Source organism: Phyllopteryx taeniolatus, chromosome 10 (assembly GCF_024500385.1).
Source record: "Phyllopteryx taeniolatus isolate TA_2022b chromosome 10, UOR_Ptae_1.2, whole genome shotgun sequence".
NCBI classification, from domain to species: domain Eukaryota; kingdom Metazoa; phylum Chordata; class Actinopteri; order Syngnathiformes; family Syngnathidae; genus Phyllopteryx; species Phyllopteryx taeniolatus.
In genome coordinates, this window is record NC_084511.1 from 5,578,867 (window position 1) to 5,605,466 (window position 26,600).

A 26,600-nucleotide genomic window follows, 5' to 3' on the forward strand; every position below is an offset into this window, starting at 1 on the left:
ACACAATGCTGTTTCAGATAGCGTGTGCACCATGCTGCCCTAAGCGACCGTTTACCCGCATATACTGTATCTTTTTACCAATATGTGCGTGTGTGAATGCGAGTAGTAAAGTTCACCTGCTGCTCGTAGCACAGCAATAATCTCCGAGCGGAGTAGGGTCGCGTCTGTTGCGACCATGCCGCAAATAAACGAATGTATGGAACACTGCGGTGGATGCGACACATTAACTACACAGAAAGTATATTCTTTTTTCATTCTGGCCGCACTGAGTGTTGAGTTATTCTGACACAAGACTAAATTTACAGTTATACAAGCTGAACATTGACCATTTTACATTGTAGAAACGTCTCCAGTGTTGTCCCATAAAAAGACCAACAAAATGTTTTATAAAAAGTGATGGGTGCACTCGGAAAATTTAATGTTCATTATTTTTCCACAGAGTTAGCGACAAATGATGTGAGAATGACAAAATACAATCAAAAGTAACTGTTCAGTGTGAGTTTTAAATCCCACGAGATCTGGCTTTGACTGAAAACGTTTGACACATCTCCGAACAGAAAATGATTGAAGCATCCGCTCCGACCGCTACTTTGCCACATCAAATATGGCGGCGATGTCGACGTTGGAATCAGGCCCAATGGGTTTCTGGGTACAACTATCTATAGGACAGAGGACGTGACAGCTTTTTTCCCCTTTTGTTTTAAGAGCGCTCCACGGCCGTTCTGGATTGCACGTTATCTAGATAATATTAACAAACAAACCAGCGAGATTGTTTCTAGAAACTCGACTTTAGCGCTCACATCGACAAGAATACTGACTCCAAATCAATGTTTTTCGTGCTCGTAGCGCGACTGCTCTTGTCTGTACGTTATGTGACCTTACCGAGCATGCGCAGTGTCACCAAGCATCATTCGGCAGCGTTGAGGGAGCCGAGGGGGAAAAAAAGAGTCGCGGTGGGAAGCAGCAGAGAAGTTCGATGGCGCTTTCCTTTGTCGCCGTCTTCCTTTGCTTTCGAATTGGGCTCGGCCTGCGTCTAGATCGTTGAGCCCAAGCGGCCTTTCTGCGATTTTCAAGGAGTCACCGCAGGCATCTAAACATACGGTGAGTATTTAAAGGCAAATTAGCCTGCTGGCGAATGCGACCGCTCCGTAACGTTATGCGGAGGTTGCAGCGCCTCAGTTTCAGCATGATCCCGTTTCCATTCGAATGCATGACTCCAGAATGGTCTGTTTTGACATTTACTTAACATCTATGAGCCGTTTGACTCCAACAATAGTCTGGGAATTTAAATTAATGAGAGGAATAACGACTTAGTCACGCGTCATGGGCAACGTTTGTATTTGCGATGTCGTAGCGACGGATAGACCACGTTTGCAGTTGTGTTGTGTCGTGTGTGTGTATATGTTTTATATATATATAACACACTCGTGGACAATGTTGTTGGTTCCTCTCTGGTAATGAAGCAAAAACCCACAGTGGTCACAGAAATAACTTGAATCTGACAAAAGTAATAATGAAAAAAAATTATTGAAAATTAACCAATGAAAACCGGACATTGGATTTGAAATGTGGTTCAATAAAAACATTTATTTTTAAAAACACACACAAACTCAAGAAACAGGCCTGCACAAAAGTGGTGGTACCCTTAAAATATATTGTTGCACAACATTTTGAGGCAATCACCGCAATTAAACAATTTTTGTAACTTTCAGTGAGAATTCTGCACCTTTCAGCAGGTATTTTAGCCCACTCTTTATGAGCAAACTTCTCCAGTGTTCTCAGGTTTGAATGGTGCCTTCTCCAGATGGTGTGTTTCAGCTCCTTCCACAGATGTTCAATAGGATTTAGATCAGGGGTCAGTCATAGAAGGCCACTTCAGGATAGTCCAATGTTTTGCTCTTAGGCATTCCTAGGTGTTTTTAACTGTGCATTTTGGACCATTATCCTGTTGCAAGACCTATGACCTGGGACTGAAACCAAGCTTTCTTACACTGGGCAGCACATTTCTCTCGAGAATACCTTAATAGTGTTGAGATAACATCGTACCCTGTACAAGATTTAGCGAAGCAGCCCCGAACATGACAGAGCCCCCTCCATGTTTCACAGTAGAGAGAGTGTTCTTTTCTTGCTATGTTTCATTGTTGTGTCTGTGAACATAGTCGACGTGCGTTGCCAAAAAAATTTACTTTTTTCTCATCTGTCCTTAAGACGTTCTCCCAGAAGCTTTGTGACTTGTCAAACTTGCAGTTTGGCAAATTCCAGTCTCGCTTTTTTATAATTTCTTTTCAACAGTGGTGTCCTCCTTGGTCTTCTCCCATGAAGTCGACGTTGGCTCAAACAACGACGGATGGTCCGATCTGACTCTGATGTACCTTGACCTTGGAGTTCATCTTTATTTTCTTTGGAGGGTGCTCTGGGCTCTTTTGTTACCATTCGTATTAGCAGTCTTTTCAATTTGTCATAAATTTTCCTCCATTCAGCCATGTCCAGGGAGGTTGGCTAGAGTGGATCTTAAATTTCTGAATAATATGTGCAACTAGTAGTCACGGGAACATCAAGCAGCTTGGAGTTGGTCTTGTAGCCTTTAACGTGCTTGTCGATAATTTTCTTTCAAATCTCCTAAAACAACTCTCTCCTTCGCTTCCTCTGGTCCATGTTTACTGTGGTATATAGCATGTCACCCAACCGCACAGTGATTACTTGTCACACTTTAAATAGGCCAACTGACTGTTTACAAGTCTGAAGACACACATGATGCAAATTAGAGGACGCTTGGCTTGAACATGTCTAAGGTCAAATTATTTTCAATCTTTTCTAGTCGTACCATCATTTTTGTCCAGGCCTGTTTCATGAGTTTTTAAAATTTATTTTTTATTTTTATTTTTGAAATACTTCTGTTGAACCACAATTCAAAAGCAATGTCTGTTTTTCACTGGTTGATTTTAGTTATTTTTTTAATTTATCGTTTGTCAGATTCTAGTTATTTCTGTGACCACTGTGGGATTTTCTTTCATTAACAGAGGGCTACCAAGAACTTTTTGTGTGTAGATATTTGCAAAAAGGTGACTGAAAGGAAATTACTCAAACGAAATGTGAAAAAGTATTGGTCCCCTTCTCAAATTCTTGTATTTTTGCATAGTTTCTAGGGTTGGGAATCTCTGGCACGAGGCCGATTCGATACATATCTAGATACACAGGTAGCAATTCGATTAAAGAAACGATAGCTTTACGGGCGGAATGATTCGATACAATTCGATTCAGTATGGGAGCGATACGATTCTTGAGATCGATTCGGTGCAGAAAATCTTTTTCCACCAGTGCTAATCATAAAGAACATATATCAGCACATTTTCTAACCTTATTTTCAAACTTGTAGTGTAAAAGACCACTTAACCCTGAGCAGTGTTGCTTTATGGCACTGTGAAAATCTCAATTATATATTATTTTATTTAAATATAAAATTAATTATTTCAATAGACCACAACAATACAACAATTAATTTGGAAGATTTTCTCCACAAGCTGCATAAATAATATTTAAACAGCCATGGTGGTCTCGCACACCGTGCCATTCAAGCTAGGACCGCCACTGCACACACACTGCTTTTTTATTTAAATTAAATTTTATTTAATTTTTTTTGCTGAGTGCTGACTGACTTTTTGAACTTTTAAGTCGTGATGACTGGCTTAGTTTAAGTGGCGATTGTTGTGTCACATTCGGGATGTTCCTGGGTGTGTGTCCTCTTGGAAGTTTCTTTTTTAGGGTCGCACAGTACCAATACGAACATATAAGTGAGGACTCGAGAAGAAGCATAAGTTTGCTGAGTTACATTTCAAGGAAATTGCTGAGATGTACCTACCTTTGTCATATTTTCTGCATGTTTACAATCTGCGGCGTACATTTCGCCGGTGATGACAGCGGACTTGAGATAAAGTACATAATGTGGCGTTGCATTCAATGTTTGCAATTTCTGGGGGAACGATACTTTGCTATCGGCGTGACCATGAAAGTATCTTAACTACTAATAAGCTATTTGATGTTGAAATAGTGACGCTACAGAGAAATCTAGTTAAGCTAGTAGTGTTGCTAGTATCCACCACTGCTGCGTTTGGTTGTAAACATAACATTATCTGCGGAGCACAGTGCGAGACCTCTTGCGCTTGTTTTACGAGATGAAAACCATAAAGCCCTCAGGCAACCGATTCCTAGCCTTGCGATATCTGGTCCGCAGCCCTACAACCGACGTATCTACGGATTCCTGGCGGATTTCATATCGATGAGGGAGTCTGCTCCTGATAGTCGTATCTCTCGCCTTTACGAACGGCTATCCGGTCGCATCGGTTTATCAGAATCAGAATCATCTTTATTTGCCAAGTATGTCCAAAAAACGCACAAGGAATTTGTCTCTGGTAGTTGGAGCCGCTCTAGTACGACAACAGACAGTCAATTGACAGAGAACACCTTTGAGACATAAAGACATTGACAAAAAACAGTCACTGAACTATAAAGGGTTGCTAGTTATCTGGTAATGGCGGTACATTTAAAAAAACAAACAAATTTTTTTGACAATTGTGCAAAAAGATGGAGTCCTCTAGCACTTAGAGCAGTTCGAAACACTAATTGCAATAGTCCGGTGCAATGACCATTGCGCAAACGGCGCCGAGACTTCAAGCGAGTAGTGCGATAATCTGGGAGAATGTTGATTGTGCAAATGTTGCAGATACTCCTCAATCAGTGTTCGAATGGACCAGATGCTACTCTGGCATGAGTGGCCAGTATTGGTCAACAACAGATATGCAAATAGACTACTACGGTGAGTGCACGAGTAATGTATAATTGGCCCCACAGAAATGTGACAACAAACTCAAGTCAAAAAATTGCCAGCATGTTGTAATGGAATTGTTAGTTAGGTGTTTAAGAAGTTGATCGCAAGAGGGAAGAAGCTGTTGGAATGTCTGCTAGTTCTAGTTTTTATTGATCGGTAGCGCCGACCTGAGGGAAGGAGCTGGAAGAACCGGCCGGTGACGGGGATGTGGAGGGTCCGAGAGGATTTTGCACGCTCTTGTCTTAGTTCTGGCAGTGTGCAAGTCCTCAAGGGTGGGTAGAGGGGTACCGACAATCCTTTCAGCAGTTTTGATTGTCCGTTGCAGTGGAGTTTGTCCTTTTTTGTAGCAGCACCAAACCAGACTGTGATGGAAGACCACAGGACTGATTCGATGTCCGCTGTGTAGAACTGCTTGTTCCCAACCCTAATAGTTTCCCCACTTTGTTTAAGATCATCAAACCAATGTAGTAAATATCAGACAAATATAATCCAAGTGAACTTAAAATTCTGTTTTTAAATGATTTAATTTATTAAGGGAAAACATTATTCAAAGTTACCTGGCCCTGTGTGAAAAAGTAATTACCCCCCTTGTTAAATCATAACTTACTTGTGGCGAATCAGAATTTTTGGTTCATTTTCACTGATCACTTCCAAACCTGATTAGCTCCAGACCTGTTCAATCAAGAAATCCTTTCAACAAATCTGTCCAAACAAAGTCAACTCAGACAAAAGAGCTAAAAATGCTGGAAGAAAATCACATGATCCAAAGAAATTTAAATTTAAATAAAGTACAACACCAATTCCAATGAAGTTGGGACGTTGTGTTAAACATAAATAAAAACAGAAAACATTTAGGGATTTAATCATCTACGGGCCATAATATCATCAAAAGGTTCAGAGAATCTGGAGAAATCAGTGCATGTAAGCGGCAAGGCCGAAAACCAACATTGAATGCCTGTGACCTTCGATCCCTCAGGCGGCACTGCATCAAAAACCGACATCAATGTGTAAAGGATATCACCACATGGGCTCAGGAAGACTTCAGAAAACCAATTTCAGTAAATACCGTTCGATGCTACATCTGTAACTGCAACTTGAAACTACTATGCAAAGAAAAAGCCATTTATCAACAACACCCAGAAATGCCACCGGCTTCTCTGGGCCCCAGCTCATCTAAGATCGACTGACGCAAAGTGGAAACGTGTTCTGTGGTCCGACGAGTCCGCATTTCAAATTGTTTGTGGAAATTGTGGACGTCATGTCCTCTGGGGCCAAAGAGGAAAAGAACCATCCGGAATGTTATGGACGCAAAGTTCAAAAGCCAGCATCTCTGATATATGGGGCTGTGTTAGTGCCAATGGGTAACTTCTGTGAAGGCACCATTAATGCTGAAAGGTACATACAGGTTTTGGAGAAACATATGCTGCCATCCAAGCAACGCCTTTTTCATGGACGCCCCTGCTTATTTCAGCAAGACAATCCCAAACCACATTCTGCACGTGTTACAACAGCGTGGCTTCGTAGTAAAAGAGTGCGGGTACTAGACTGGCCTGCCTGAAGTCCTGACCTGTCTCCCATTGAAAATGTGTGGCCCATTATGAAGCCTAAAATACGACAATGGAGACCCCTGATGGTTGAACAGCTGAAGCTGTACATCAAGCAAGAATGGGAAAGAATTCCACCTACCAAGCTTCAACAATTAGTGTCCTCAGTTCCCAAACGTTTATTGAATGTTGTTAAAAGAAAAGGTGATGTAACACAGTGGTAAACATGACCCTGTCCAAGCTTTTTTGGAATGTGTTGCAGCCATAAAATTCCAATTTAATGATTATTTGCTTAAAACAATAAAGTTTATCAGTTAGAACATTCAATATCTTGTCTTTGTAGTGTATTCAATTAAATATAGGTTGAACATGATTTGCAAATCATTGTATTCTGTTTTTATTTATGTTTAACACATCGTCCCAACTTCATTGCAATTGGGGTTGTAATTGACATCTATCGATTTGTGACCTCAAGCTGAAGTGCACTTGGGTTCTGCAGCAGGATAATGATCCAAAACACACCAGCAAGTCAACTTGTGAATGGCTTAAAAATCAAAATTAAGGTTTTGGAGTGGCCTAGTCAAAGTCCAGACTTGAATCAGTTTGAAATGCAGTGGCATGACCTTGGAAAGGCCGTTCATGCTTGAAAACCCTCCGTTTTTGCTGAATTCAAACAATTCTGCAAGGAGGAGTGAGCCAAAATATCTCCATTAGAGATGTGAAAGACTCATTGCTAAAATGTTTGATTTCCGTTGTTGCTGCTGATGATTGCCCAACCAGTTATTAGGTTTAGGGGGCCATTACTTTTTCACACAGGGCCAGGTAACTTTGAGGGTTTTTTTTGCCCTTAATAAATGAAATCACCGTTTAAAATCAGCATGCTATGTCCACTTGGGTTATATTTGTCTATTTAGCTTTGTTTGATAAACTTAAACATTACAAGTGGGGAAACTGCAAAAATACAATAATTTGAGAAGGGAGCCAATAATCTTTCACGGCATTGTAATTGTTTTTTCACTGTTTGAGGCATGGCTCAGTCTTTGATTAGCACTACCATGGTAACAAACATCATGATGTCCAGCTCCCGTTCGGACCGGTCCCCGCGACGATGGAGGAATCGGTGACCACATTCGAGACACATTTGACAGCCATTATGGACAGCCTCATCCGGGCATCTGTGTGCGAGATCACCAAATTGTTCCAGGAGACAGTGGCCGACTACCTGGTGGAACTTTCCCTAAACCGTAAGGAGAATGACGCTCTTAAGCTGCGCCTGAGGCTTACCGAGAACAAGCTGAGGACAGAACGCATGTACGGTGTGGGCTGGGCTGCCAGCCGCCGCAACGCCGGACCAACGGCCGAGGAGGGAGGACGTCACAAACGAAAAGTTGAGACGGACCGTAAGTGGAAGTGATGCTTTCTCAGCGGGTGTTATTATACGATATTACAATTATACGATTGTTATTGTTTAAATGTGAGAAACGTGGATGTTGCTGCATAAGTAGCAGGGCCCTGACCGATTAATCGGCCGGCCGATTTTATCTGCTAATATAAGACTTTTTTTGGCAAAAATGGCCACATTTTTGCGTTTTTGTTGTTGTTTTTCACACCAACACATTACAACATAAGACAAAGGTAATGGCAATCAAGCAAATGACAATACAGGAACTAGAGTAAAAAACACAGCCGCAATGCACAAAACAATCAGCGTAAGTGCACACACAAAATAATTGGCTCCCGTTTCAGTGGAACTGTCTCTATGCACATCATATCCTGTATTTAAAATGCAACTGTCAAAGATGACTTGTTATGACATCTGAGAAAGGCGTCTGGTTTTTATTTTGAACTCATTACGTCATGGCAAAGAAAATAAGGGAGTAGAAGCTATGTGATTTAATGTTAAAGGGCATCATGCCTCATGTTTTGCGAGTAACTTCACTCATTATCCATGCATGCATTTTCAGTACCACTTTTCCTCACTAGGGTCGTAGGTGTGCTGGAGCCTATCCCAGCTATCTTTGGGTGAGAGAGAGGCAGGGTACACCTTGAACTGGTCGCCAGCCAATCACAGGGCACATATAAACAAACAACCATTCACACTCACACCTACAAACTATCATGAATGTTTTTGGGATGGGGATGTGGGAGGAAACCGGTGTACCTGGAGAAAACCCACACAGGCACAGGGAGAACATGCAAATTCCACACAGGCAAGGCCGGATTTGAACCTGGATCCTGTGAGGTAGAAGTGCTAAACAGTCATACACCGTGCCGCCTTCACTCGTTATGTTGCTTATATACTGCATACATTTTTTTTTTTTACCTAAATCAGGGATGCCTAAACTTCTTCCTCCGAGGGCCGCATAGAGAGAGATCAAAGGATGCAAGGGCCACTTTTGACTTTAATTTATTAAAAATGCTAAAATCAATTTATGTCACAGTTTTCTGTTAAAGGATGTTAAGTGTACAGTGGGATTTTCCAAGATTTTTGGGTGGCCAGGGGCCCTGCATCCCTGACCTGATGAGCCGCCGAATCCCAGCACCAGATTCAGAACAAAAACGAGCAGTCTGTAGTAAACTGACCATTGTTAAAGCACTTACTTAAGGATCATTAATGTGATAGGTTCACAAATCGGACTGTGCCATGGAGCAGAGTGAAGGTGATCATTTTTGCTTCTAAAAGTGATTTAGCTTTATTCACCACAGTGTGAAGAAGATAATTTGTTACTATTTTAGTTGAAAATAATGTATTTGCATATTTTCATATCTAGAAAAGCTGTACAGTATGTCAAACCAATTTATTATTAGTAGTGGTACCATCAACCACATTCCCCCCCATGGGATGTGGGTGTCGCAACCCCCCCCCCCCCCCCCCCCCCGCCCCCCCCGCCCCACACACACCTTGTTTTTAAATGTACACACACACTTCTCATGCTGCCTACGTCCACTTTTTAAAAAATAATTTTTAAACTTGCATTGCGGGCCGTGTGAAATGTCTTTATTAGTACATACTGTGGGCTGCTGAAAAATGGACGGTGGGCTGCAAATTACCGTAGCTTGGGACACCCCTGACCTAAATCTAAAGATAAATTCATCCATTTTTTTGTACTTGAAAGTACTCCTCTGTTGTAAAATTAAACAGATACTGAAGAACTAAGTATTGTAAAACAGTCAACTGCTCTGGCTGTAATTCATATTTGTCGTTGGGACCAAAATAAGTTATTTTATTCATTATATATTTTGAAATGAATTGGTTATCAGACTCCCCTCCCCCCCTGCCAAATATCTGAATCGGCTTCAAAAGAATCCATATCGGTTGGGCCCGAAAAAGAAGGGAAGTTGTACCAAGAGACACTTGTTTTGTTGCAAACCATCTGGCAGGAGCACATCACTCCCTCCCTCCCCTTTCTGCACGTTGAAGTCCCCACTTGGCTCTGTGTGTGCACTGACACACACTTCCTCCTTTTCCTCCTCCGCCACCTCCTTTTCTTTTTCCTACGTGCCTTAAACTCTTTTGCCTTCTCCCTGTCTTCCACCGCCCTCTTTTTCCTCTCTCCTGTTCTTTGATAAACCATGCTTCCCTCCCTCCTCCTCTGCCGCCTCCTGCCTCTCTCCTCGCTCCCCTCTCTCTTCACCTCCCCATTCTTCCCCTCCTGTGCTTTGATCCTCTTACTCACTCTATCATCATCCTATGTCTCCTCTCTGTGCCTCCCTCTTTGTTCTCCTCCCATCCCACGCACCTTCTACTTTTCTTTAACACTTTTCTTTCCTCTCTCTCCCCTTATTTCTCCTGTGCTTTGACACACCATTTCTCCATCCCTCCTCCTCTTTCCTCATCCCCTGCCTCCTCCTCCCCTTTGTCTTCTCTCCATTCTCTCTCCCTTGTGCTTTGACACTTCCTTTCCCTCAATTCTCCTCCTGCTTCTTATGCCTCTGTGCTCCACCTCTCCCATCTTTATTTCTCCCTCCCCCCTCTTCCTCAGCCTCCTCCGCCTTATACCTCCCTCGTTCTTTGAAGCTCCTCCTCCTGCCCTCCCTTCATTGCTCCACTCCCTCCCCCACCGCCTTCACTACGCTGCCCCTCTCCTCCTCCCTTCTAGCCAGCCCCCGCCTCCTCCTGTGCTCTTCGCTCGCTCGTCACCTCTCGCGCGCTCCTTTTCCACTACTCCTCCACCACCACCACTACTGCTGCTGCAATTAAGCGTTCTCTCCACTTTGTGTACTTCTGTCCTTCCCTCTCTCGCTCTACATCTCTTCGATTCACTTATATAACAAGCAGATTCAACATTGAAAAGCTAAGTTTGAGTATCCTGAATTAATATTGTAGATAGCAGCAACAGCTTTCTGACTAGTCGTAATTACATTTTGAATAGTTGGAATTTCCATTCAGGATATCTAACGTAATTGTTACTTGTCGAAACAACAATGATATCTGCAATTCAAGTTTCACCTTATCAAAACTGAATTACAGGTATCTGTAACATAATTTTGCCTAGGACAAATTACTTTACTTTTGCTATTTACGGTGCCATGAAAAAGTATTGGCCCTTTTCTCACATTCTTAGGTTTACATAGTTTCCCCACTTTAATGTTTAAGATCCATCCATCCATTTTCTGTACCATTTATCCTCACTAGGGTCGCAGGATGCTGGATCTTATCCCAGCTAACTTCGGGCGAGAGGCAGGGTATATCCTGAACTGGTCGCCAACCAATCGCAGGGCACATATAAACAAACAACCATTCGCACTCACATTTACACCTATGGGCAATTGGGAATCTTCAATTAACCTACCATGCATGTTTTTGGGATGTGGGAGGAAACCGGAGTGCCCCGGAGCACAGGGAGAACATGCAATCTCCACACAGGTGGGGCTGGGACTTGAACCCCGGTCCTCAGAACTGTGAGGCAGATGTGCAAACCAGTCGTTCGCCATGTTTAAGATCATCAAGCAAATATAAATATCACACAAATATAACCCAAGTTTTCAATGATTTCATTTATTCAGGAAAAAAAAAAACTAAAGTTACCTGGCCCTGTGTGGAAAAAGTAATTATCCCTCATTGTTAAATCATGAATTAATTGTGGCTTATCACAATATTTGGTTCATTTTCATTGATCACACCCAAGCCTGATTACCTCCAGACCTGTTCAATCAAGAAATCACTTAAAGAGAATCTCTCCCGACAAAATCAACTCGGACAAAAGATCTAAAAAAAAGCTGCAACAAAATGACACGATCCAAAGAAGTTCTAGAACAGTCGAGAAACAAGGTAATTGACATCTATCTGTCTGGAAAGGGTTACAAAAGCCATTTCTAAAACTTTAGGATTCCAGCGAACCCTAGGGAGAGACATTATCCTCACATGGAGAAAACATGGAACTGTGGTGAACCTTCCCAGGAATGGCCGGCCTACAAAGATTAACTCAAGGGAACAGCAATGAGTCATCCAGGAGGCCACAAAGGAACTCAGGATAGGTCAGTGTTCATGACACAACAATAAGGAACAGACTGGGCAAAAATGGCATCAATAGTAGAGTTCCAAGGCCAAAACCACTGCGGACCATAAAGAACATAAAGGCTCATCTTACTTTTGCTTAGTCAAAGTCTAGACTTGAGTCCGATTTGAAATGCAGTGGTGTGACCTTAAAAAGGCCGTTCATGCTCAAAAACCCTCCACTTTAGCTAAGTTGAAACAATTCTGCAAGGAAGCGTGGGCCAAAATATCCCCACAGAGATGTCAAAGATTCATTGCCAGTTATAGAAAACGCTTGATTTCAGTGGTGGCTGCTGAGGATGGCCCAACCAGTTATTAGGTTTAGGGGGCATTCATTTGTCACACAGGGCCAGGTAATTTTTAATTTTGTTTCTTTTTTCCTCAATAAATAAAATCACCATTTAAAAAGAGCATTTTAAGTTCACTTGGGTTATATTTGTCTGATATTTACATTAGTGTGATGATCTTAAACATTAACGTGGGGAAACTATGAAAAAAATACAAGAATTTGAGAAGGGGGCCAATACTTTGTCATGGCACTGTATGTGCATGGTGTTTGTCATTACAAATATCTACAAATTCAGTTGCAGAGGTCTGCCACTCAGTTACAGATATATCCAACTTAATTGTTGATATCTGTAACTCCAGTTTGAGATTTCTACAATTTGATTCTGACTAGTCACAATTCCAATTACAGTGACAGCGGGACATTACTCAAAAATGACAGTCTCAAAATACTGAGTCTGGTTGGAATGGCCACGTCAATGCAAAGTCAAATGATAGATTCTGGAGAAACTGAGTTTTTCGTGTCAGAAAAATTGCCTTTTTGGGGAACATTTTTGTGTAGTAACGCCTACAGAAAATCTGGTGGAAATTGTATTCCAATTAGAGCAAAATAGTATAACTTCATTATTTCTCAACATATCTCCTCGACCCTTTCATTTGGTCTGCTACTCGGGGAAGCCCTTCTCCAATTGGCTGACAGGTTTCAATTGAAAATTTCCACCAATACACTCGTACGCACCAAAATGCTGAGGGGTTCTCCAAGTCAACATGTCAAAACGACCTTAACGTTTCAAACGCCATCACCTTCCCTAAAAACTTGACTTAAATAGGGCAAATGGAATGTTATTCGGCGGCACGGTGGCCGACTGGTTAGAGCGTCAGCCTCACAGTTCTGAGGACCCTGCTTCAAGCCCCGGCCCCGCCTGTGTGGAGTTTGCATGTTCTCCTCGTGCCTGTGTGGGTTTTCTCCGGGGCACTCCGTTTTCCTCCCACATCCCAAAAACATGCATAAATTGGAGACTCTAAATTGCCCGTAGGTGTGGCTGTGAGTGCGAATGGTTGTTTGTATGTGCCCTGCGATTGGCTGGCAACCAGTTCAGGGTGTACCCCGCCTCCTGCCCGATGACAGCTGGGATAGGCTCCAGCACCCCCGCGACCCTTGTGAGGAGAAGCGGCTCAGAAAATGGATGGATGGAATGTTATTCGTGAGAACAGCAGTGTGGACAGTATAATAGGGTATGTCCTTTGGTAATCAATTGTTTTCTTATGGATGGATTTTAGAGGCGTTTTAAGTGCTTATTATGTATTATGTTTTTGTTTTTTTAAAGAAACTTCCACAAAGATGGTAGCCATGATTGTTAGTTAGATATGTGCAGCATAATTTCGCCAGTTAAAACTTGACTATAATGCCAAAAGTATTCGCTCACTTGCCTTAACTCACATATGATTTAAGTGATATTCCATTCTAAATCCATATGGTTTAATATCATGTTGGTCTACCCTTTACAGCTGTAACAGCTTCAACTAATGCGGGAAGGCTTTCAGCAAGGTTTAGCAGTGTGTTTATGGGAATTTGTCACACACTGTTCGACAAGAAGGCCTGGCTCACTGTCCACTCGAAATCAACCCAAAGGTGTTCTATCGGGTTGAGGGCAGGACCTTGTGCAGGCCAGTCATGTTCATCCGTACCAAATTCTCTCATCCATGTCTTTATGGACCTTGCTTTGTGCACTGGTGCACAGACATGTTGGAACAGGAAGGGGTAATCCCCAAACTGTTTTACTGTCCAAAATCTCTTGGTATGCTGAGGCATTGTTTCTTTCACTGGAGCTCAGGGCTAATATTTTGGACATTTCCAACTTTGTGGAAACAGTTTGGAGATGGCCCCCTCCTGTTCCAACATGTCTGTCAATCCAGTGTCAGTTCATAGTTGATGATTCAAAATTTTGAACTAAGATTACCATTCCAAAAATGAACTAGTTCATAGTTCTATTTCCCCCCTCAATATTTTCCTGATGGGCTGTTCCCCTTAAAATACTGGCATTTTATTTTCCGATTGTTGCCACCCATTCAGTCCACACTAGTAGCCAGCTGCAGCTTTCACCCTACAATCTCAAAAACATGAGGAAAGATGTGTTGCTTGAATGGACTTTTTAAAAATTAGTAATTAAAACAAAAATAGGAGTTTTGGCTTTAATGTGCAAACAAAAAGACGCAACACAGTATGACAAGAACGATGGTGAAAGGACATTGATAACTTTGGATTCCTCGCAGCTCTGGTTGACTCTATTAACAAAATATTTTATTTATTACAAAATAAATTCCACATCATGACAGTGTGATCGTACATAGTTTTAACTGAAGAATTCTGATACAAATAATAATTTTATAGTAGGCCTAATCAATTTTTACAATTATGTACTGTATTATAAAAGAACCACCAAAGAACACATTCTCTCACAGTGTCCCTGAACGCACCTCACGTTCTCACACAGCCGGGACTTGCCTGCCATGAATGGCGGCCGTGGCCGCACTGAATCGGTTGCCAAATCCAGTGTTTATCCGCTGACATATGAAGGCTCGTATATAGTGTGTTCAGATGGCTTTGTCCTTGAAGTCCCTAACAAAACCTGACACTCCTGAATGAAAAATTACTTTTGTTCGAAAACCGTTCTTTGTCGCCAGTTGCGTTCATCAGGCAGAAATTAATTCAGGTCATGTTCGCCCAAAATATGAACTCGTTCATGAACTTTCGTTCATTGAACTCAGGTACATGTTCAGGTACAACACTGTGTACATCAGTGCACAAATCAAGGTTCATAGAGACACGGATGAAAGCGTTCGATGGAGATAAACTTGACTGGTTTGCACAATCCTGAACTCAACGCTATAGAACACTATAGAGCCAGGCCTTCTCGTCCAACATCAGTGTATAATCTCACAAATGGTTCTAAATTCCCATAAACGCACTCCTAAACCTTGTGGACAACCTTTCCAGAAGAGATTAAGCTGTTATAGCTGCAAAGGGTGGACCATATTAAACCCTATAGATTAAGAATGGGATGTCACTTAAATTTATATCTGAGTCAAGGCAGGTGAACGAATACTTTTGGTAATATAGTGTATCTGAAAAGGGATATGTAGATAGAGGTGTTGATTAAGGGGAAATAAAGATGTTATACTGGAATTATGATGACGAGACGGAATCAAATTTGAGACATCTCAAAGTGGAGATGCAGACATCTACAATTCCACTGAATTATGGATACCTGAAATGAGAAACGCCGTACATTTTCTGTTAATGGCAAAAGTGACATTTATCTTAGGGGAAATGAGGTTGTAGATACCTAACATGCCATTTGTGCATAGGAAGAATGCAGTTTCACATACCTCAAATGTTCTTTTTAATTGGGTAAAACTGAATAACAGATATCTGCAACACATATCCAGTGTAGCGGTTAAATGGTAAGGCTTACACTCGGCACTACAATCCCCTCATCTTCCTCCTTCAGTCTTACCACCCCACCTTCTTTTCTCCTTCATCAGTCTCTCCTGGCTTACCATTCATCTCCTCCCACTCATGCTCCCTCCTCCTCCTCACATTGCGCTGTCTAATCCTTCCTGTCGTTATGTCTTCTTTTCTCCTCAGCAGGCAAGTCAAAGAAGGGCCCTGCAGCAGCCTATCGTAGAGGCTGGCCTGGAGGCGTGTGGGAGGAAGGCGGAGGAGGTGGCAGCGAAGGAGGAACAGCAGCAGTGGTAATGACAGCAGGACAAGGAGGGAAAGATTCCAGGCAGATGTACCTTGTCCAGCTCCCCAGGGGTGAAAAGGATGAGGAAGGCATGGTGTGCGATGAGGAAGGGGAGGGCAGCCTCAGCGGTGAGGGGGAGGAGACGACCAGCATCAAAGAGGAGGTGAGGGAGTAAAAGAAAGCAGCACAGCAACACTGCTTCGCAACTCCACACAAAATAAGGTGCAACAAGAGTTTTGATTGCGGTCAGATATCTGTGGCCGTGTAGTTGACAAATGGAGGACCAGTGACTTGATATCAGAGTGGCAGCTCTCCACATCACAGGAGCCCGAAGCTTTTATGTCCAAATAAAGTGTCTGTGCAAAAGCATTCAAAGCATAATATGCCAATTGTCTTAGAGCCATTTCCCTTAAGCTAGCTGCACACCAAGCGATGTAATTGAATAATTCAGTTGTTGCCGCTTGTCTGCAACTAGTTTGGCTTGTGAGTCCAAATGTCGATTTGCAAGTAAATAGCATAACAAGAGTACTGGTGTCACAATACCAAAATTCTGACTTCGTTACTGTACCTGCACAAAATACCTCGATTCCGGTGCTGAAATGAGAACAATGGCAAAAATCTAAAACATCAGTCAAAAAAAAAAAAAAGTGGAATGAAAACTGATGAAACAACTTCAACTGCTTTAAATATTAATTTTTATTAATTCATAATATGAGGATAATCTTGAAAAAATATTTAATAAACGAATTAGCCGATTGGCATTTTCTAAAAAGTATGTAGATTGAATCCTGCCTCATCATATTTATATTTAACAAATTTGCGTGTGTAAAATTGTATCTCTTTACAGTATATGTATGATATATAAGGTCATAGATCATTTTACTTTGAGACTAGGCGAGTCCCAGGATGCACATGTCTGGAAACAATGCAAGTCCCTGCAATTTATCATCAACTCTGCTATATGACGGTTGTTGCTACGCGGTCCCGCTATATTGCAGATTTTTATTTGTACAATATTTTTGTGTTATCAGTTGCTCTTTCTCTCAATATATGCAATAGCAATTATTTTTGGATGATATATTTTCCCAAAAACTGTCACAATAAACGATATCGATGTTTTTTTAATGCATATATATATTATTTTGATTTTTTAAAAATTGATTTAAAAAAAATAAATAAAATGTTTTATTTTTTAAAGAACAATTAACTAAATTCTAAAGAACATTGAGCATTGTAATGTAGAACAATAAATAATCTATGATTAAAAAAAATAAAAAAAGACTTGCTGTTGGCAAAAATTGCACTTAAACAAATATTACACATTTGGCACATACTGTAGGTATAGCGTCATTAACCCACTAAAGAGGCCCAAAAAATGTCTTAAAGCCTGCCACATTTGAAAGAATAAAAAAAAAAAGTAAATTCTCGAAAGCACTTGAGCTTTGTCACTGTTTTTAAATCAGATGCCATACATTTTAATGTCACTGTTGTTTTTTTAGTCTTTATTTTTATTTATCGTATGAATGTTGTACTGTATAATTTCTCTTGCCTCTTGGATTTTGAAAGACATTTGATCTCTCAATAAGCTTTTACCTTGTTGAATAACGGCTAAATAAAATGCAAAGTAAGGCCTGCCCTCGAGCTGCTGGACTGTGATGTGAGACCTTTACCTGTCAATCCAATGACGCAGAAAATGGGTTCGCTGAAGTCAACTATCGCATGAATATTGATAACGTGTGCTGCTGTGGTTATGGTTTATAAACATTTTCAGATGTGTGTGTTATATGGGGAAATCACACACACAACTTCGAGTGCTGACATTTTAACGATGTCGCCGCGGTCGAGTGAGCTTTTTAGCTCCAGCCCTTAGCTCGCTAACAAGCAAGCTAGCGAGTGTGATAAACTATTAACTTTCCCTTAAGGTTCCCCAGTTGTGTGCATCTATGGAGCAAACGCCGTTCTGCCTGCAGCTTGCTGCGTTGTGAGCGGCGCGGCAGGTGTTACCACAACAATGGAAATTTGAGTTCAGAAAAAAACTCCCGTGTCCATTGTATGGAACAATAACCTGCCTTACTCTGCGTTTGATTGGCTAGCACCAAGACAGTATTTGTACTTTTGATTCGCTGTGTGTGGAAGCTCTTCACCAACACACACAGACGCATACGTAGGGCGGGTCTTAAACCATGTGTCAATGGACGCAGAACGATTATGCTTCATGCGTCCCTGCTAATTTTTGTGCGTCTCAGACGTGGGATGCACATCAAACCAGATCCCTGTACAGTCATGAAAAAAATGATTAGCCTTCCCTTGTTTTTTCAATTTCTTATTGATTTTAATGCCTGCATGGGACCAGGTGTGTTCCCTGAAGAATAGGGTTGGGCATTGACAACCGATTGGAACCGGGACTAACATTCCGGTTCTCCCGAAATCGTTCAGATTAAAACATTTTGGCTCCCATTTTCAATGCCTATAGTCCGCCCACCCCAAAGAAGTGGCGACAACCAACGAAGAAGGTCACGCACAAAGACGTGCTTGGGCCCCACACGGCGGTGAACAACAGTGTGTCTTAACTTTAAAATGAATAACCAGCCGCCTCAGTGTAACACTTGGAATAAGATTATATTGTGCAAAGGAGGCTTTCATGATGTGTAGCGTCTGACGTGCGCCGAGCTTCAGTGAAGTCAACTCTCAGTCAATTGGATGAGTGAAACAATAAAATACGTCTATGCCAACATTGAGACAGCTATCAAGGTAAAATGGTTGGTTGCACTTTTGCACTGTTGGCTTTTAGCATTTATTTTAGTCTTCAAACCAACGTAAGTGCCGATGACAGAAAAAAAAGATTAACATTGAGCTAAAACTTCACCATAGCAACTTTACATCACAATGAATTAAGACAGAATTCACATAAACATTCTCTCTCAGTATCACAAACACTAACCTTGTGCCGCATCGGTGAAAAGAAGAAAAGCAGTGTTTTATAGCATTTGGTTCCATCCATTACAAAAAAAAAATGTAAAGTAACAAACAACATTAGCACTCACACCTACGGGCAATTTAGAGTCTCCAATTAATGCATGTTTTTTTTGGGATGTGGGAGGAAACCGGAGTGCCCGTAGAAAACCCACGCAGGCACGGGGAGAACATGCAAACTCCACACAGGCGGGACCGGGGATTGAACCCCGCTCCTCAGAACTGTGAGGCTGACGCTCTAACCAGTCGGCCACCGTGCCGTGAAACAGTCCCAAATAACTATTTTAACAATGCTATATTTAACTTTTAGCTGAACCATTAAGTTCCACACACATTGCCTTATAGTTCAGAAAAAGAAAACCATGGAAAATGGCTAGTTATCAGGTCTTAAACCCTTATGAGTTATTTTTCTTGTCATCATATTTGTTTAAACAAATGTACCTTTAGTTTTGTACCAGGCATTAAAAGGTAACATGAAACTAAAGAAACGGGGGTGATCTATTCCCCCCTCCCGCCCATGACGATATTATCCTATTTATATTTATATATACTTATACATGATATAAGTTTATAGTATGCAGCATTCTTGTTTGATTGCATTTGATTTCTTCCATTGTAAACAATACATTTGCACACACTCAGTGGCTGCTGTTGCTGTTGTTCATTGCCGACGGAGACACAACACTCCAACAGTGGACTTTTTTTTTTTGCTGCACTTGGATATTATCCGCGACTTACACGTTTTCTGAGATCCACAAATACAGCCGTGATTTAAAGTAGGTGACACTTCAAAATGTTGTTTAATGATTTTGTTGTAGCGAGTTCAGGATTGTCGGTAGGTGTTTTGTCTATGAGGGTCAGTCGCTGAATGTCGTTTGTTCACTATCCAGTTTCGTCTACTGTAGTTGATTTCATCTACTGTAATTGAGCGGTGCCGCTCGGTGTGTCTTTAAAAAAAAAACAAGCACGGCAGGAAGCATCATGTGACCTGCCATGTTTTGTTGTTGGCTGCCCATTTGACACTGCTTGTAAAAGCCAGCATTTTTCTGCCTTTTTTCCATGTTGCTTTTCTGTATAAAGAGCAGCAACACATACTGGGGGGACAAGTCCACCTTTGAAGGTGGTATCAGTGGCACGATAAAGACGAGACAACGCACGTTTGTGAAGTAATGCCTTGATTAAGGCCAGGTTGGGTGTTAAGTTTAGCACTCACTTCCCCCGCATTATGTTCAAATAAATTGTTAATGTCCAACAAGCTTTTTTTTTTTTTTTTAATAATTTTTTTATACTTCACACCAGATGCTGCCGATGACATCACTAGGGTTGGGCATCGTTTGAATTTGAGAGATTACGGTTCCCTAGTTCGATTCCGGTTCCAAACGATTCTCGATTCCAATTCTTTTAGGGGGCTGGGTCAAAAAAGTTTGCATGGTTTAAATAAAGGGTGTCCAAATTATGAACATCCATTTTCTTAGCAGCCTCTGCAGCATAGACTAAAATGAACATTTGACTCAAGGTTTTTTATAAACAGTATCAATATCAAACCTATGAATTAAAAAGCAATGTGTGTGGAACTAACCCAATTGACTTCATTCATTCATTTTCCTGCACTTATCCGAGGTCAGGTCGCGGGGGCAGCAGCCTCAGCAAGGAAGCCCAGACTACCCTCTCCCCAGCCACTTCCTCCAGCTCTTCCGAGGGGATCCCGAGGCGTTCCTAGGCCAGCCGAGAGACATAGTCTCTCCGGCGTGTCCTGGGTTGTCCCCGGGGTCTCGTCCCGGTGGGACGTGCCCGGAACACCTCAACAGGGAGGTGTCCGGGAGGCATCCTAATCAGATGCCCGAGCCACCTCATCTGGCTCTTCTCAATGCAGATGAGCAGCGGCTCTACTCTGAGCACTTACGTTGGTTTGAAGACTAAAATAAACGGTAAAAACCATCAGTGCAAGCAACCGTTTACCTTGTTAGCTGTTGCAATGTTGTCATAGACGTATTTTATTGTTTCACTCACCCAATTGACTTGACTGAAGCTCCGCGCGGTGTAGGCTGAGGCTCGGAGTGCGTCAGACGCGACGACACATTGTGAAAGCCTCCTTTGCACAATATAATCTTATTCCATTGTGTCGCACTGAGGCGACTGGTTATTCATTTTAACAAAGTTAAGACACACTTTTGTTCGCCGCCACCGCCGTTGGGCACAAGCACGTCATAGTGCGCGTTCTTCTTCGTTGCTTTTCGCCACTTCTTCTTCGCGGCTGAAGGACTAGGCATTGAAACTGGGAACCGAAATGTTTACATTTGCACGGTTCCGGGAGAACCGGAACGTTAGTCCTGGTTCCAATCTGTTCTTGATGCCCAACCCTAGACATCACGCATATAGTTACCTTATCGCAGGATGCTGTGCGAAAGCTGGCGCTGCGACTGTAATGATGACAAGCACTATAGAAAATGGAAGAATCAACTCCAAATGCTTCTGTTTGATGTTGCTTGGAAAACCTCTGTGCTTCTCCATGCAGTTTCCTCAAATCGAGGGATATCAACCGGCTTCTCTCAGGCTAATCAAGGAGGCTCTGAAGATGGACCGGCCAAACCACAACTTCTGCAATAATTCCAGAGCCCAAAGTGAAGGTAAACGAGCTCTGCATACTGACACACAGCATTATGACGACTCGCACGTAATAATGATTTTTGACACAAGAGATGTATGTATACACTAATTACGAAACGTTATGCATATTGGGCTTTTGGGTGAAATTTCAGGATAAACCTGAAGGACACTATAACCGTTACAGGCGAATGTAATTTGACCTTCTCTAAACTTGTGTCCAACTGTTCAATGTTTCACTACTTTTTTGTCAAACTCTCTCTAACAAGGAACTGAATTGCAAAATCCGTAACAGGTGTTGACTATATTGTGCAAATGGTCATTGTGTTGCGGTTAGTTGGTGTAGAGTTTACTTTGTTCCGCCTAGAAATTCTGTCCATAAAAGTTATGAACAGAATCGGTGACAAAGGGCAGCCTTGGCGGACTCCAACCCTCACCGGAAGCGAGTCCGACTTACTGCCGGATATGCGGACCAAACTCTGACTCCGATCGTACAGGCACCGAACAGCCCGTATCAGGGGGTTCGGTACCCCATACTCCCGAAACACCCCCCACAGGACCCCCCGAGGGACACGGTCGAACGCCTTCTCCAAGTCCACAAAACACATGTAGACTGGTTGGGCGAACTCCCATGCACCCTCGAGGACCCTGCCAAGGGTGTAGAGCTGGTCCACTGTTCCACGGCCAGGACGAAAACCACACTGCTCCTCCTGAATCTGAGATTCGACTTCCCGACGGACCCTCCGCTCCAGCACCCCTGAGTAGATCTTACCACGGAGGCTGAGGAGTGTGATCCCCCTGTAGTTGGAACACACCCTCCGGTCCCCCTTCTTAAAAAGGGGGACCACCACCCCAGTCTGCCAATCCAGAGGCACTGTCCCCGATCTCCACGCGATGTTGCAGAGGCGTGTCAACCAGGACAGTCCTACAACATCCAGAGCCTTGAGGAACTCCGGGCGTATCTCATCCACCCCTGGGGCCTTGCCACCGAGGAACTTTTTAACCACCTCGGTGACCTCAACACCAGAGACAGGAGAGCCCGCCTCAGAGAACCCAGACTCTGCTCCCTCATGGGAAGGCGTGTCGGTGGAATTGAGGAGGTCTTCGAAGTATTCTCCCCACAACATCACAACATCAGCAGAGCCCCATCCCCACTATACACAGTGTTGGTGGTGCACTGCTTCCCCGTCCTGAGACGCCGGATGGTGGACCAGAATTTCCTCGAAGCCGTCCGGAAGTCTTTCTCCATGGACTCACCGAACTCCTCCCATGCCCGAGTTTTTGCTTCAGTGACCACCAAAGCTGCATTCCGCTTGGCCAGCCGGTACCCATCAGCTGCCTCAGGAGTCCCACAGGCCAAAAAGGCCCGATAGGACTCCTTCTTCAGCTTGACGGCATCCCTCACCGTTGGTGTCCACCAACGGGTTCGGGGATTGTCGCCACGACAGGCACCAACCACCTTACGGCCACAGCTCCGGTTGGCCGCCTCAGCAATGGAGGCGCAGAACATGGTCCATTCGGACTCGATGTACCCCGCCTCCCCCGGAACATGAGCAAAGTTCTGTCGGAGGTGGGAGTTGAAACTCCTTCTGACAGGGGATTCTGCCAGACGTTCCCAGCAGACCCTCACAATACGTTTTGGCATGCCACGTCGGAACGGCATCTTCCCTCACGATCGGAGCCAACTCACCACCAGGTGGTGATCAGTTGACACCTCCGCCCCTCTCTTTATCCGAGTGTCCAAGACATGCGGCCGCAAGTCCGATGACACGACCACAAAGTCGATCATCGAACTGCGACCTAGGGTGTCCTGGTGCCAAGTGCACGTGTGGACACCCTTATGCTTGAACATCCGGGGAAGGGAAACCTGAATCCATTAATTGTACTCGTCATAGGGGTTTTTGGAGCCGTGCTTTGTCTGGTCCCTCACCTAGGACCTGTTTGCCATGGGTGACCCTGCCAGGGCATAAAGCCCCAGACAACTTAGCTCCTAGGATCATTGGGACACACAAACCCCTATCAAACTAGATCTACATATATTTTTAATTCAATTCATCGTGTAATGAATTCTAAAAACGTTTTTGACAGTCCTGATAATGTCTGCATGTGTTACTCCACCGTTTGTGTTCATATAGCCGTAGCTTAAACGGTTTTAATATTGCGACACCAATGCTATTTGTTAGCTCCTCTATGGTGTTTTGCAATTTGTGATGGCATTCAGCAACGGACATTTCTAAGACAGTTGTGTGCTTGTTTTAAATACACAAGGTGTGATTCTTTGTTTTATGTTTAGTTTGACAGTAAACTCCAACTTGGAGTGGCATTAAACAGTTTGAACCCTCTTTTTTGAAGAATTGTTCACTAACTACCAAACTGCTGCTTGTTGTAGAGCATAGGCTTAATATATGGGGGGACATGTCCCCTGTACTTTTTCAGAGGTTTTGGTCCCCTGCAGTCCAATGTAAAACGATAATAAATGGATCCTCGACAAGCACTAAGACCACACGGAAACCCCCCGCCAATTACAACAGTGCATTGGTCAACATTGTATTGGCTGGGCCAATCACGTTGCTTATATACTTTAACCACTGAGTCACTGATGTTAGATTATCAATTTTCCCCACCGGCCAAGAGTAGAACGCTTTTGCGTGTGTGAGCGCAATGCCACGTCCTCCTAAGAAAGGCAAGTTTCTAGATCCATGTAGAAAAATCTCTGACATGTTCGTGAGACAGCCGCCACCGCCTCGTAATGTTCCCTGCGGTCCTGAGTCCGCTGTGACTGAGAAACAGGTGGATGGGCAGCAAAGAGGCTGAGGGAGAGGAGAGTCTTCAAGGGGAAACTAAATTTCGAAGCAGTGAGCACATGAACTTGCACTCAGGTCTGTAAAATATCCGGCTATGACCTCTTTGTATTTAAAAGCATCTAGGCAAGTGCCTCTCCAACGTTTTACCCCAATACCCCGTGAAAAAATACTTGGCCCTCCAGGTACCACCATAATGGCCAATATTAAAATACAGTGGCTTAAAACGAGGCACAGGTTTTATTCCCATAAAGTGTATTTAATATTGTAAATCACTGTAACATTATGCATGGTTAGAACACTCTGCTTAAATATAGAAAACAAAAACTGTACTTAGTAATTCAATTAAGATGTGTTGCACATAAAGGTTAAATGCAAATTGTACCTAAATAAATGGCAAAAAATACCCCCCCAAGTTCACTGCCACATAATGAAATTTTAATCGCAAGTCAAAGCAAAAAACCGTCCTGATGACTACTTGTACAGTGGCTGAAATAAGTATTTAACACGTCACCATTTTTAAAAGTCTTAAATACCAGTTGGCGTGTTCAATACCTTTTCCCTGTGTCATTTCACATTATTACACACAAATTAATTTCTGATCTTATTTGTTCTACTTTCTTTGTATGTATGGATTACTTGGGTTGATCCCAACATCTGGTGAGAATTTCATCTCAATAGTACCTTTGGAAATATATTTAGTGAGAAGAATGGTGACGTGTTAAATACTTATTTCAGCCACTGTATCTCAAAGCTTGTAAGTCAGATCACGCTTATCGCAAGGCACCATTGCATTATGAATCTGTCTTTTCACATTCCTCTCCTTTTTCCTCTCAGGAGACCTGTTAGATCATCCCCCGAGCGTCACCGCCACCAAGAAAGAGGACGACGACTGGGATGGGGGCACAGTGGAGCAATCAGCCGGTGGTATGACCGTGGACGAGCTGAGGGGCTTGGAGTCCGCACTGAGGGCCGAGAGAGGCCGCGAGCAGGCCGCTATAACGGTCTCCCAGCCCGTGGGCCCGGCGACGGAGGCGGTTTTAGGCGGCAAGATCGGCTTGCCTCCCAAGTACATCGGACTGGACGGCATGGAGCAGGAAGGAGATGCAGAGCCACAGCCGCCCACGTTGCAGCGAGAGGAGCATATAGGAAGAGGGCTTTTGAAGGACCATGTGAAGGGCCACGTGAGGCCGGGGAGGTTCAGGTCAGGCAGGTCCCGGAAGATGAGAGAGAGCGACTCTGCTCTGAGTGGAGAGGATGGAGCGGAGCAGGGGGAGTCTGAGCACCTGCACCCGTCCGCGGCGGGAAGTGCGGGCGAGAGTGGAGGCGAGGAGGACGCTGCTGCCGACCTGCTCCACTTCTGCCCTCAGTGTGGGGGCGGCTTCACTACAGAGGCTGAGATGGAGGAGCACCCCTGCCCACTAGGTGGTGCCCATTTACAGAACAGTGGCGGAGAGGAGAGCGTGTTCCCTTGTGCCCACTGCGGTAATACATTCAGCCACGCATGGGCGCTCAAGAACCACGAATGCGCCTGCGCCGCCGAGAGGCCGCACTGCTGCGAGATTTGCGGCAAGCGCTTCACGCACTCGCGTTCCCTAGAGCGGCATCATCTGGTGCACACAGGCGAGAGGCCGCACCAATGCCCGTTGTGCGGGCGTAGCTTCAGCCGCCTCGGGAACCTGGAGCGGCACCAGAGAATCCACACGGGAGAACGTCCGTACGGGTGCGATGCGTGCGGAAAGCGCTTCAGTCGAGTGGAGTATTTAAAGAGACACCAGCTGATTCACAACGGCGAGAAGGCCTCAGTGCAGTGCTCTTCATGTGGGGTGCACGTACGTGACGTGGAACAGCTGAAAAGCCACCAGTGTTTTTAGACACTTACGTGGGAAGAGCAGCTTTTTAACTAAATATGGTAGAATTTAGTTGACTAATGTGTCTGGTATTTTCTCAGTAGTTTGCAGTTTCAAAATGCTGACAAGCTGATCATTAACTGACTTAAAGGAACCTAAGTGGCTATAAGCTAGATGGCAATCTGTCATTTAACTGAACCAATTCCCATTTGTATAAAACCTGTACTTATTTATAAGGGACAATAATACATTTTTATGTTTGTATTAATGACTCCCTTGCAAGAGGACAGCATTTTTTTCCCCATGAGAGGAATGGCTGTATTTTGTATATTTGTCTATGGTCTTCGTCAAGAAATAAACATTTAAGTCCATCGGAACACACTTCTCTTATATACAATTATGATATATACAGTATACAATATATTAATAAATACAGGCATTTTCTTACACCACTTGTTCAGGATTGCAGAGG

At 43.3% G+C, this 26,600-nt stretch overlaps 1 protein-coding gene across 2 annotated transcripts; it reads left to right on the forward strand.

Moving 5' to 3' along the window:
* Positions 1 to 696: 696 nt before the first annotated feature.
* On the forward strand, positions 697 to 26,505 carry si:dkeyp-121d2.7 (putative zinc finger and SCAN domain-containing protein 5D). 2 transcript variants are annotated; one of them, XM_061787133.1, is made up of 5 exons: positions 697 to 1,101; positions 7,451 to 7,769; positions 15,801 to 16,063; positions 21,389 to 21,500; positions 25,116 to 26,505. In XM_061787133.1, exons 2-5 carry the CDS (start codon positions 7,478 to 7,480, stop codon positions 26,150 to 26,152), a joined length of 1,704 nt encoding a protein of 567 aa, XP_061643117.1. In that variant the 5' UTR covers positions 697 to 1,101; positions 7,451 to 7,477; the 3' UTR covers positions 26,153 to 26,505. The 2 variants fall into 2 exon arrangements, with proteins under 2 accessions (XP_061643117.1, XP_061643118.1); XM_061787134.1 differs by having other exon boundaries at positions 15,804 to 16,063.
* Positions 26,506 to 26,600: the final 95 nt, after the last annotated feature.

Excerpts from the sequence above, each read along its gene's own strand:
- si:dkeyp-121d2.7 (XM_061787133.1), top strand. The coding sequence starts at position 7,478 with ATGGAGGAATCGGTGACCACATTCGAGACACATTTGACAGCCATTATG. Across the intron at positions 16,064-21,388 it reads CGACCAGCATCAAAGAGGAG|TTTCCTCAAATCGAGGGATA; the intron begins GTGAGGGAGTAA and ends TTCTCCATGCAG. Across the intron at positions 21,501-25,115 it reads TTCCAGAGCCCAAAGTGAAG|GAGACCTGTTAGATCATCCC; the intron begins GTAAACGAGCTC and ends TTTTCCTCTCAG.